The sequence below is a fragment of the Ursus arctos genome, unplaced genomic scaffold, assembly GCF_023065955.2.
Source record: "Ursus arctos isolate Adak ecotype North America unplaced genomic scaffold, UrsArc2.0 scaffold_17, whole genome shotgun sequence".
Classification (NCBI taxonomy): domain Eukaryota; kingdom Metazoa; phylum Chordata; class Mammalia; order Carnivora; family Ursidae; genus Ursus; species Ursus arctos.
The window spans coordinates 30,097,647-30,110,872 of record NW_026622841.1 but is presented as its reverse complement, the minus strand read 5'-3'; the positions used below and the strand labels follow the sequence as shown (position 1 = coordinate 30,110,872).

Below are 13,226 nucleotides of genomic sequence, written 5' to 3'. Positions count from 1 at the left end.
GAAATAGGGCAAATGGAAGGAGCAGGCTGAGGAGATATTTTCAATTTTGAGTCAAAAGTATTAGAGGCATGAGTGTGATATTGTGATATAGTAAGAAATATATATTTGTTTTTTGTCTCTGGCACAGTTTCTAAAGCCCTGAGAATTTCGTGAGTGGTAGGGATGAGATGATGTCTTTTGTTATTGATAATAAGCCCCTTTCAACCTTACCTGCGTTTATCCTAATAAGGTGACTCTTGCTTGAGGGGGCTGGTTTCTAGAGGAACCAACCAAGTGATTAGACAGTTGGAATTTTCAGCCCCACCACCTAACCTTTGGGAGAGGGACTAGAAATTGCATTAATCACCACTGGCCAGAAATTTAATAAAACGTACCTATGTAACGGAGCCTTCATAAAAACCTAGAATGACAGGGTTTGTAGTGAATGTGTCCATGTGACAGGAGAGTGGCACACCTAGACTTTTATAGGGACAGAAGCTCCTTTGCTTGGGACCCTCCCTCACCTTGCCCAATGTACCTTTCATCTGGTTATTCATTTTTGTATCCTTTATGATAAACTGGCAATGATAAGTAAAATATTTCTCTGAGTTTTGTGAGCTGTTATAGGAAATTACTGAACCTGAGTTCAGTATGTTTTGTTGGTAACTTTTGATTTGTAGCCAAGTTAGACACAAGTGTGGACAACCTGGGGACCCAAAAGTTGCAATTGGCATCTGAAATGGGAAGCAGTTTTGAGACTGACCCTTTAACCTATGGAAACTTCAGTAACTGCAGGTAGTTTCAAATTAAGTTAGATGGTGGGACACCTAGTTGGTGTCCTCAGAGAATTAAGGAATTGTTTGGTGTGGAAAACCACATATTTGTTGGCAGGAGTGTCCTCGTAGAGGAATAGGTTTCTCTTCAGCAACAAATTAGAAATTTCCAATAACTTACTTGGTAGAAGTTAAAACTAGAAATATATATGGTGAACATAGTTTTTTTCAGCTCTGAAGTGATTGTGAACATGATTCTAAGAGGTTCTAAGATCAGAAGGGAGGTTAATAAAATGTTGCTGTTAATATAAAACATGGCAATAAATGTGTTAATGTTAACACTTGACATTGACTCAACATCAGAAATAGAATAACAGTAATATCAGATGATAAAATAATTAACATCAAATATTAATTATATACAAAGTACTGTTCTAAACATTTACATTCAGTAACTTTATTTAATCATTACCACAACTTTATAAGATGAGTCATTTAAAGTTAAGTAGTGTGCTCCTAATGACTCAGTTACTAATTGAGTCGGAAATTAGGATTTGACCCCAAACATTATGGCTCTAAAGCCTCTACTCTCCAGTTATCTGTGGAAACTCTAAATATAAAATTGCATCATTTGAATCCTCTACCTTTACATACATCAATACAGCATCTTTAAAGGGCCAGAGATTAAGTGTCATCATTACTATTGCCTCAAATTCTTACACTTTGTACCATTCTCATTTCTCTTCTCCTTGTTTCTGTCTTTATTCTACTACCTCTTTGTTTACATTTGTGACATTCAGCATTATAAAGTTGTGAATTTTTTGTACAGTGCCTTAAGTTCCTTGGCAGCATCATGATCTATAAATCTTACTAGTGAATCTGTAAATCTGAGAATCTCGGGGCTAGATTGTTTCAGTTATTGAATTGAGTACATCAGCATGCTGCAAGATTTGCTTGTAAGTACATATCCACACATTTCTATTAAGACTGCTGATGTGCTGTGAAATGGAAAAGTTTTGCTATAGTTACTTAAGAAGTATTGCTTTGTTTTGACATTCAACATAGAAATACATTTTAGAAGTGAAAAATAAATGCATGGAATAAGTTAGAAGGGTAGTCTGTGTTCCTACATGGAGAAGGGAGTACTCTGCTAAATGGCACGTGGGAGGTACAGAAGAAATGGATAGCTTATCTTGCAGAAGTCAGACTCCAATTGTAGGGATACGAATGCCCACCAAAGCATTTGGCAGTTAGAAGAGTATCATTTGAATGAAGAAAGTAAAATTGAGGCAGCTACTAAAGGAAGAGCTCAGAGTTGCTGAAAACTTACTGGAAAAGGATGAGTCTTTGACACAAGCTGGCCTTGAAGATGATGCTACTATTTGGGTGAGGAGCTTGTAGATACGAGTTAGACAAAGTCATGTAAAAAATAGGTTAGCTTAGTTGAAGCATAAAGGGAGAATGAGAGGTCACCTAATTAGAGAGGATTGTGGTGAGAAGTATCATTGAGTATTTTGGGAAAGAAGCCAAGGTTTTATTGTTATGGTTGTATATTGTTTTTTGTTTGTTTGTTGTTGTTTTTATAAATTAGATTCTATCATCTAATGGGAAACCACGCTATAACCATATGGCAGTTATCATCAACTATTAGAAAAGCTGTCCATGTGGTGGGTTTAAATTTACTCTCATTCTCCCCAGTAAAACTGGTCAGTGGGAAGAAATTACATGAAAACACATTTGTATTTTGGTACATTACACTTAAAAAATAAAAATGCCTTCACTATCTATAAAAACATTGGGTGCTTTGGAAATTAGTCACTGAAATTACTTAAATATTAGGTCTCTTTTTGGTGGGGTTGTTAGAAGATGAATTTCTGTTGACAGTTGGAGAGTCATTCTAACATCACTTCCAATGTGAGGTGAGGGTTTATATGAAATGATTAGAAGTGAAACTGGTATTAAGACACTTAGCTAGAAGGCTATGCCAAACTCCAGATGTGTGGTGTAGTGAGAATCAACTTGAGGAGAAAATGCAGGAAATATTGCTAGGAAATAATGGTTAGGAATGGGGAATGGATTTAGGAGATCAGTGTTGGTGGAATAATGTCTCTAAGGGGCATGGGTTTAGCTAATTAGGAGCTAGCAGTGTCTTAATCCTAGGGGGGATCCATCTGGTGAAAGATGCATGGGCTGAGAGTTAGTGGACCTGGAGTTTGGGTGTAGATTGTCCACCATTTTGAGGTGATGGATAAGCCACTTAACTACAGTGAGATTTTATACAGTTCGAGCAGTGGACTAGATAATCTCCATTGTGCTTTTTTGCTTAATTTAGTTAAATCAAGAATAAGTTAGGGGATGGGCATCAGGGTTCATTTTATGTCATACTAACCAGTAATTGTGTTTTGTTGTCCAAAGGACATTTTCTTGAGAACTTGATTAGTTTACTAATGAAAAGATTTTAGTGGGACAGAGTAGGAATTTAAAATTTTAAAGTTATCTTTGTTCAAAAGATGAAATCGTGGAGAAAAAAGAAAATAGGATCAGCCTGGGAAGTGTTCCCAGTAGGAAGATGTGACAATAGAGATCGTTTTTGTTTGTTTGTTTGTTTTTGTTTTTTTTATGGAAAACAAGTATACATCCGTTTTAAAAGAGCATTTATTATGTATGCAACCATGAGTGTTGTGCTCCAAGGTCATTTACTTACCTGGACGATCTTGTGAAAACTTTGATAAGTATGCTGCCTGTCTAAAGAAGTGAGGTTCCAGAAAGGCATGACGAACAGGCAGCTGAATCATAGAATATTTGCTACTGCTTCTGTATTTATCTTTCTGTGGAGTTTTTGATTGTCTATCTTTTTAAATTGTTACTTCTCTGTATAAGAGCTGTACATATTTAATTTAGTTTGAGCCCTCATGTCTGAGTATCTGGGAAACCCAGTGATGTGGGGAGGTGTTTGAGAGTGAGGTTAGTGGTAAGGATTCTACCCTCACTTGACTTTGGCCTCTTCATTCATTGGCTGCAGTATTTTATGTCTCATGTTGATGTTATAAAATGAAGGTTGTCTTTAAGGCATCACATGAGAATATGCCTCATCTCTTTATTTCCATGTCTTGAAGCCTGCAGTATTTTAAAATAAAAAAGGAAAATGAAGAAAAGCCAGAGAAAACTTAAAAATTCATAGTGCTCTGTAAGTGGTTTAACCTGAAAAATGTAGTTACAGGGACCATGTTTCTTTTTTTTCTCTATCCTGTAGTATTTTTCTAGGATCATATATATGTTTAGTGATTACACAAGGAGTCTGTCATCGACTCTGTGACTCTGCCATCAGACCAAGCGACTCTGCCGAGTCACCCTTGACCTTCCTTACCCCAGGTAATAGGCTGTTGTTTCTAATTTTAAAATCTTTTCTGATTTTAGGCCTTGACAAAGTTCTTGAAATGTGTTAATTGGGATCTACCTCAGGAGGCCAAACAGGCATTGGAACTTCTAGGAAAATGGAAGCCAATGGATGTAGAGGACTCCTTGGAGCTGTTATCCTCCCATTACACCAATCCAACAGTCAGGCGTTATGCTGTTGCCCGGTTGCGACAGGCAGATGATGAGGTACGTTATTATTCATTACTTCTCTTTGGGTACTTTTTTTCTTTTTTTTTTTAAAGTGGGCTCCATGCCCAGAGTGGAGTTCAGCACAGGGCTTGAACTCATGACCCTGAGATTAAGACCTGAGCCAAGATCAAAAGTCAGACACTCAACCAACGGAGCCACTCAGGTGGCCCAGACTGGGTACATTTTAAACTAGAGCCTGATTATAGGCTCTATAGCATACCTCCCCTGTCTACCCCCGTTTGTGTGGGTGGGGGGCGGGAGGGAGAGAGAGATTTTTAGAAGGGAAGAGGATATACTAGGTGTGTTTTCAGAAGTAAAATTAAAATATTCCTCCAAGGACTCTTCTGTGAAATGAAAATTTACTTCCTGATCTGTTACATGATAGGACAATCTCTCCCAGGACATTTACCTGGCAGCAGAGCTTGTATTGCTCTGTCTGGAAAAAAGAATTCTAATGAAAAATGGTTTAATGCAGCACCAGCTAGGGAATAATTCAGATCCCCTCTATCAGTCAGTATACAACAAGCCACATTTAATTGCAGCCTTGAAAAGCCCTTGGGGCCTTTAAAGCATAGAGATGCATGGTCATCTTATTCTCCTTCAAACTTCTCCTTTAAACTTTCAGTGGCTAACAATTATATGTATATGTAGATTTTCTGAAGGTGGTTTTGAATCCTCTGGAAAGCAAAGACTGCAAACTTTATGCTGGCTATTTATATACATAGAAAGCCACCAGGGAAGGAGGAACACTCTGTCGACACAAAGCAGTGCTGGATTTTGAATTTTAGTAATTGCTAATAAGATGGAGTAATCCAGCAATTTTTTTTACTTATTAATTTTTATAGGGTGGATGTCTTTTCCAAACATAACCTAATAATTTATGCTAGCCTGCGGGGCTTATAGGATATGGGATAAGTCTTCTCAAACCTCGATACATATAGGAATGTTGATCCCATAGAACAATGAATATCTTTTAAAAAAATCATTTTGAATTCATAGTAGCAAAACACAGCATTTACTAGGTCAATAAGGATGATGTATGTCTGTATTTAATTATTGTAAAATGTAAGCAATAAATAGTGCAGTGAATGCTCACATGTAATTTACCCTTCTTCAGCAGTTGCCAGCTCATAGTTGGTCTTGTTTCATCTATAACACCATTTATTTCCTTTTCTCCATTCCCTACCCTCCACCGGATTATTTGGAGGCAAATCTCAGATATTGTGTAATTTTATTGGAATAGGGTGTTTTTCATTTTCCTGTTAAAAAGCAGTCCTAAGCATTGTGATTCAGCATATTATCTTTCTTCCTCATTGTCTTTACTGTATCACAAGTAAAAATTGAAATGTGGAAATACTGTAATATTTATTTTGAAATTCATTAGAAATTTAACTTAAATCATTAATTCTCTCTGTTTGACATGAGTCATAGAGTTTAGCTAAAGACCTCTGGTCTGTAGTCAAGACAGCCTCTCGATGTGGGTTCAGAATTTAAATAGAAAAATTTTAGCTCCTCATTTTTTTATTGTCTTACTTAAGTTCCCTCACAGGCTTGTAAACTAAGTATTTGATTGTCTGTGGTGATAGCCATATTTGTGCAGGTACTGAACTATTTCTAGACCATTTTATAATTTTTGTTATGAGGTAGAGGATAATGATAGAAACATTATATACACTTTAAACTGCAAAATATGGTAGTTTTTTGAGTTTTTATTTATTTTTTTAAATATTTATTTGAGAGAGAGAGTGTGAGTGGTGGGAGGGGCAGAAGGAGAAGGAAAAGGAGGGAAGCAGATTCCTGGCTGAGTGGAACAGGTTGAGGGGCTCTATGTGGGCCTTGACCTCACGACCTTGAGATCATGACCTGAGCTGAAATCAAGACTCAGATGCCTAACTGACTGAGCCACCCAGGTGCTCCTTGAGGTTTTAGAGCTCTATATAGCATAAATATTATGATGGTTATCTCTTGATTTTCCTTTCTCTGAACTTAGTTCAGTAATAAATTATATATAGTCAGCTAAAAAAAGGTCTTTTAATTTTGTTACTACTGATTCTTCAGATGTATATTAAGATGAATTTTGTCTTTTCTCTGACTCTATGTAGCTGTATATATATGTCTTCAGGAACACCATATATTATTTTAGGTCCTATCCAAAAAAAATAGTAATAATGGCTGCTTATGTCACTTGACAGCTATGAGGAACAATTATGTGGGGCATGGTTTTGAAAACCGTACTCATGCACATATGCAGAAGGATAGCACATTTATGTTATGTAAATTTTATACTAAGATCATTTATATTGTTAAAAACTTGCCTTCTTAACTGAACAGTATAATCTTGGACATTTTCTCATTATCAACACATATATTTGGTTCCATGAAGTCTGGAAACATAGGCAAATAAATATCAAGGCAAATGATGTCAAGGGCATGTTTAATCTGTAAAAAAACACTGTGTTTCTAGATTTTATGGACACCTGTAGATCTACCTTATTCTTTTTAAACAGCAGCGTAGTATTTTATTGCAAGTTTAATTTATAATTTATTTAATCAGTCAGCGTCTTTTGGTTTGTATGTTATTTGTAATCTTTTGCTATACTATATTTTAGTGAACAGACTTGTGTATATATTTTTCTGTATTGTTGAATAAGTAGCTTATATTGGAATTATTAGGCCAAGAGATACATTCTTTTTACACTTTGCTGATAATCCTCTACAAATCTTTTGAGACTTGTATCATACTCTAAAAAAATTGTAGTCGCTTCACAATAACATTAAACATTGTTGGACAGATCCTTTCCCTGTTTTTCTTTTTTATAATTTTCTTTATAATTTTTATACATTTATTCTTTCCAAGAATTTTAGGATAATTTTTTCATTTTCTTAGAACTCCACCAGAATCTTAAGTGGAATTACATTAAATTTATATATTATGTTACAAAAAATTGACAACTTTATGATATTAAATCTTCCCTCCTGGAGACATGATTTTTGTCATTCAAGTCTCGATGTTAGAAAAATTTTATACATTTTAAAAATGGATTTATTCCCTGACAATTATTGTTACTGTTATGAACTATCTCACCCCTTTTATCTCTTACATCTTTTAGCTAGTTAAAAACTATGTTTTAATATTTATGTTTTATCTAATCACTTTAGTGATTTCTCTTGTTTTAATGGATATTAGGTGGTTTGCTGTATTTTGTGAGTATAGCATTATGCTGTCTGGAAAACATCAGCATACAATATATGCTATATATGAAATCTGTGCTGGTGAATTTCCTAACGTTGTACCAGCCACACATTTGTAAAATAAATTTTACCCAATCTTTGAATACTTTTCTGAATTTAGTTTGCTAAATTTAGGAATTTTTTAAAAGCCATATTTCTTATTGCTGTGTGGCTCAAAAGGAGAGATGCCCCATAGAATTTGAGGAGGAAGTGGCATTTGAGATAGATACTGAAGGAAGAGTGAATTTTCACAATTGGACATGAATTTACATTTTAAGTGGAGAGATGTGTATGAACAAAGGCAAGGAGAATGAAAAGTAGAAGAACAATAGAAAGTATTTCACTTTAAGAGAGTGTGGGATGTGTATAAGTGGCTGTTCAGGAAGTTAAATCAGAACCCATGTGTTTCTAACTGTAAATGCCTGTGTGAAAAATTACTCTTAATTCAATAAGAAATGGGAAGTGAGTGATTTTTGACATGGAACTTTGCCTGTGCACTCTGAAGCATTAGCATTAACTTGTTATCAAGAGAAATGGTGATCACTATTTAGATAATATTCCATAGCTCTTGGGAAATTTTTACTGAATTTTCTCAGTCAGAAGCCTGATTTTTTTTTTGTTTATTTTTGTTTTACTTGGATGCTTATGTCCTTCATGCTTGGAAGAATTTTATTTTTTCAAAATGTGACTATATAATGAACAAACAGACTTTGTACACATGAAGGAAAGTACAGTTTGACTATAGAATACCTTGCCAACAAATCAGATAGTAATGAGTGACTTAAAAAGAGGAAGGTTTTCTTCTGAATTCCTCCTTCCTGGGGAATTTAATAACGATACAGCCTTTTTGATTTCATGTGGTAAGTCTTCTATAACGGGGAAAACATAACAGGTGATATATTCAGCAGCGTTTTTGAAGCCTTCCTTGGTAAGGAAGGCGAGCAGTGAAGCTTAGTTACTTACACCTCCTGAGAAGGATACTTGTCCTTAAATATATTAATCAATTTTCTGTTATTTAATTCACTTTTTTTCTTAGAAAAAGCATGCCTATTGCTCTTAGATGTTATAAGTCTCAAAAGAATAGTAGGAAATCAGATGTTTATTGCTCCAATTAGAAAATGGTTTTTATGGGGCACCTGGGTGGCGCAGTCATTAAGCGTCTGCCTTCGGCTCCAGCCCCACATCAGGCTCCTCTGCTGGAGGCCTGCTTCTTCCTCTCCCACTCCCCCTGCTTGTGCTCCCTCTCTCGCTGGCTGTCTCTGTGTCAAATAAATAAATAAAGTCTTAAAAAAAAAAAAAAAGAAAGAAAATGGTTTTTAGAAGCAGAATGCTAGAGCGGTGCTTTGATACAGTCATTTGTTTTCTCTGGCCACTGACATTGATATATTTGAATATGAATGAATAAGCCTGTTTCAACCTTTCATTTAATTTTTTTGTGACAAAATCATATTTAATGGTGAAATCTTATGTATTATTCTTTGTCGATATTTAGATAATGATAAAAATGTTGACTATGTTAATGTAAGAAAAAAGTTATAAAAAAAAAAAGAAATACAGTATGGTATTGAGTAAAGGAAAATAGATTGTTGGAGGTGGTCTTTGTCCTGATGGTGTTTGTAATAAATTGGAGAAGACCAAGAGTAAATAATTTAGCAAATAAGTACAAATTCTATAGTTGTTACAAGTAGGGAAGGAAAGTATGGGCCATGAAGTTTTAACAGGGGATTTTATTTGGTTTGTGGGCTTGAAGAGGAGGCTGAGATTGAGGTTGTGGTCACCAAGTCTCAACAATTATCTAATTATGAGTTTTGAGGGGCTAAGTAGATGAGGGGCAACGGGAACTCGACAGTAATGATACTTTTAAGAAGTGTTTGAATTTTGTGAATTTCTTCAGTTTGTAATTATTTTCAAAAGTGAGATTTTTGGTGTTAATAGTTATTGGGAAGGGCCAAGAGAGTATGACATTTATAGAGAGTATGACAGAAAACATTTCTATCATAAATATGAAACTTAAAGAGTCTTTTTACATTACAGGAAAACTCAGAAAAGTAAAAACTACTCTGTTGATACTTTCACAGTTATCCCACTGATCGTCAATAGCAGTATGGGAACTTTAGGCTTAGGTATTTGTTTTCTTTAAGCCATTGTTGCTAGTTGGCAGGAAAGTAAGCTTTTCCCTTAACCAAGAGTGTTAAAATTAAAAATGTCTGTTTTATAGGTTTTTTCATTTAAGAAGGAGCCCAAATTCTCTAAAACCTGAGCTTGCTTTTTTTTTTTTTTAAAGATTTTATTTATTAATTTGACACAGTGAGAGGGAGAGAGCAAGCAGAAGCAGGAGGAGGGTCAGAGGGAGAGGGAGAAGCAGGCTCCCTGCTGAGAAAGGCACCCCATGTGGGACTCAATCCCAGGACCCTGGGATCATGACCTGAGCCGAAGGCAGGCGCTTAACGGACTGAACCACCCAGGTGCCCCAAAACCTGAGCTTTCAAGGAAAAAGAAAGAGCGCAAGATTCAAAAAAAATCCTAACCAGAAAAGCTTATGAAACAGAAATTCTTTTAGAACTTGAAAATTTGGAGTTTCTTATGAAATTGTAGACATAAAATGCTGTTATCTGATCTATTTCTGAGAAAAGGATCCTTCTTTAATTTCTTAGTTTTACATGAATCATCTTAATCCTTGTTTTTGTTTTTTGCTTTGCTTTTTGGATACTACTTTAAACAAGGCCTTTAGGGGCACCTGGGTGGCTCAGTCTATTAAGTGTCTGCCTTGGGCTCGGGTCATGACCTCAGGGTCCTGGCCTGCTTCTCCCTCTCACTCTGCTGCTCCCCCTGCTTGTGCTGTCTTGCTCTCTTTCTCTCTCCATCAAATAAATAAACAAAATCTTAAAAAAAAATAAACAAGGCATTTATTGCCCCTTTACTCTGAGCCAGGCACTGTTCTATGACTTTCTTCTATTAACTGATTTAATCCTCGCAACTCATCTCTAAGGTATATATGATTATGTCCATTTTACAGATGAGGACCCAGTGAGGCACCAAGAGCTTAAATAACCTAGTAACTTGCCAAAGGTAACACAGCTGATAAGTGGTAGATGAAACTAAACTGTTCTCTTGATATTTAGGAATAAGTGATGTCTATAATCCTATTGCATTTGTTTTTCTAATATTAGCTTATTTTTTGTTTGTTTTCCAGGATTTGTTGATGTACCTATTACAGCTGGTCCAAGCTCTCAAATACGAAAATTTTGATGACATAAAGAATGGATTAGAACCTACCAAGAAGGATAGTCAGGGTTCAGTGTCAGAGAGTGTGTCAAATACTGGAATAAATTCTGCAGAAATAGATAGGTATGGATATCCAGGGAGGACTTATTTTTCAAATCTAATAGTCTCCCCCCTTTTCAGACTTCTTCTCCTTTCTTTTTCCCCAGAGGTACCAAACCCTAGTTGTTACTAATTTTAAAGTTTTGCCAATGAATGTGGTGTGTGCACTCACAGAACACAAATTACTATACTGCAGAGCAGTGTTTTGCAAGCTGTGGAGTCAGAATACCTGAGTGAAAAATCTTCACTCTGCCACTTACTAGCTGTGTAAACTTGTGGAAGGTGCATATTCTCTGCGTGGTCCCAGTTTCTCATCTTAAAAATGGGGATATAATAATAATAACTGATCTTTGAGGGCTGTTGGAAGATTAAATGAGTTAATATACATAAAGCCTTTAGGATACTGCTCAGTAAGGGTTAGATACTATTACTGTTCAAGCAAAAATAAAATGAAGGATGGGGCATGTTAGTGGGCTCAAATATTTTATTGTATGTTTTATTGGCCACTTTTTACCTTTTTAGGAGTTATAATAAAAAAATAGCATGGTACTCAAATTAAAAGCTGTTAACAATAATAACAATTAAAAACTCACACCTCTGTAGCAGACACTGTGAAGTGGTACACGTGCATTAACTCACTTTAATAATTCTCTAAAGTAGGTGTTCATATTCCTAATTTAGAGATGAAGGACTGAACAAGAAGTTAATTGTCCAGAGTCTTCTATACTGTATATGGTAGAGTTGACTCCAAAGCCCATGTTGTTTTTACTTTGCCATTTTGCTTTTCATTAAGTTTTAAAATTTGAGATAAATAGGAACCTTTAGGTGAGAAATCTGAGGATCAATAATAAAAAAAAATTATGTTGTGAAGGTCATGAGATTTTTTTAATGACAGTGAAGTCTAGAATTCACATTTCCTGAATTAGTCCAATTATTGCAATTATCATATGAGCTCAAGATTGTATTTTCGAATTTTTCATTATGATTATGATACTGCTGTTTTTTATCTTCTGTGTTTCATTTGAAGAAGAACTGAAAAATGGGAAATCATTTTTTCTTCTGTGGGCTGCTTTCTATTTTTCTGTTTTTAAGAGAAGAAACCCCCTTACTTTGTCTCCCACCATGCATTGGAGGCCTTCAGTCTCCAGTCATACTTATTTACCTTCCTCCTCCCTTATGCCACCTAGAAGATTTTACTAGAAGTCTATTAAGATTTTATGACAAGAAAATGTAACCCAGTATTTCCCAAATTATGGTCTGCTGGTCATTAATTTTATGTTTTTTAAAAAGATAAAAAAAGAGATGGGATAGGCTTGTGATCAGATATGTTTGGGAAATGCTGGTTTAAATTAAAATGGGCTTTTAAAAAAACTACAGCACTTATCAAAAACCTTTAGTATACCAGCTTACACAAAAATCTTCCAAGAGGCGGTTACCCATATTTTTTGACTGTAGGCTTTTTGCAGGACATAATCTGATTCTAGTGTTGCACAGAACACGCTTTAGAAGTGATGCTTTAACGAGATACAACTGAGGTGAACTGTACTAAAAAATGTATATCTTCTCTTACAGACAGAATATTTTACAAATCAGTGATATCTCCTTTATTTTTTTAGCTCCCAAATTATAACCAGCCCGCTTCCTCCAGTGTCTTCCCCTCCTCCTGCAGCTAAAACAAAAGACAGTTCAGATGGTGAAAATCTGGAGGTAAGTACAAAGCTTTTCAAGTTTCCTACAGGAGCTGTCTTACCAGATAAACATTTTATGTTGGTCTCTAAAACATTGATTTTGATTAATAAACGAAATATTACAACTTTATTAAATAACTTGTTTTATGATGCATGTTTATGACTTTTCCTCTCAGCAAAAGTGCCAGATAATCTTTAATTCAAGGCATTTTATTGGTGCTTTGGGCATATAAATGGATTAATATGCAATATGAAAATAAACTGGGCTTAAATATTTTATTAAGGAAACTCAGAATATTTATTAACATATTTATGAATATTACTGTAATTGTTGGTGTTTGTGATTACATTGTAGAGATGTGTGACTTTGATACTAGGGACTATATAGTAAGTAGCTGTTTTTAACTCATACAGAAAAATTAAATGAAATCTTTCTAAATAATTATACTAATTTTTGAGGTAAAACGCGCGGATTAGGCTACTACTACTCCGAAACATACATTTGGAAGTACATTTGCAGAAGCTGATGTAATATGTTCTTGAATTTCTCCCTAAGACTTCTAATTCGAGAACCTTTCACACTTCTGATGTTGAAAACAAATAATACAATGCTTTGATACTAGAA

At 35.1% G+C, this 13,226-nt stretch overlaps 1 protein-coding gene across 3 annotated transcripts in view; it reads left to right on the top strand.

Annotated features, from left to right (window-relative positions):
• PIK3C3 (phosphatidylinositol 3-kinase catalytic subunit type 3) overlaps window positions 1–13,226 on the top strand; it is a 138,466-nt gene that overhangs the window by 51,365 nt on the left and 73,875 nt on the right. For all 3 annotated transcript variants that reach the window (XM_026496225.4, XM_044382970.3, XM_057313118.1), the window contains 3 exons: window positions 4,170–4,355; window positions 10,783–10,937; window positions 12,530–12,620. In XM_026496225.4, the coding sequence (XP_026352010.3) occupies window positions 4,170–4,355; window positions 10,783–10,937; window positions 12,530–12,620 (432 nt within the window). The remainder of the gene's footprint in view (window positions 1–4,169; window positions 4,356–10,782; window positions 10,938–12,529; window positions 12,621–13,226) is intronic.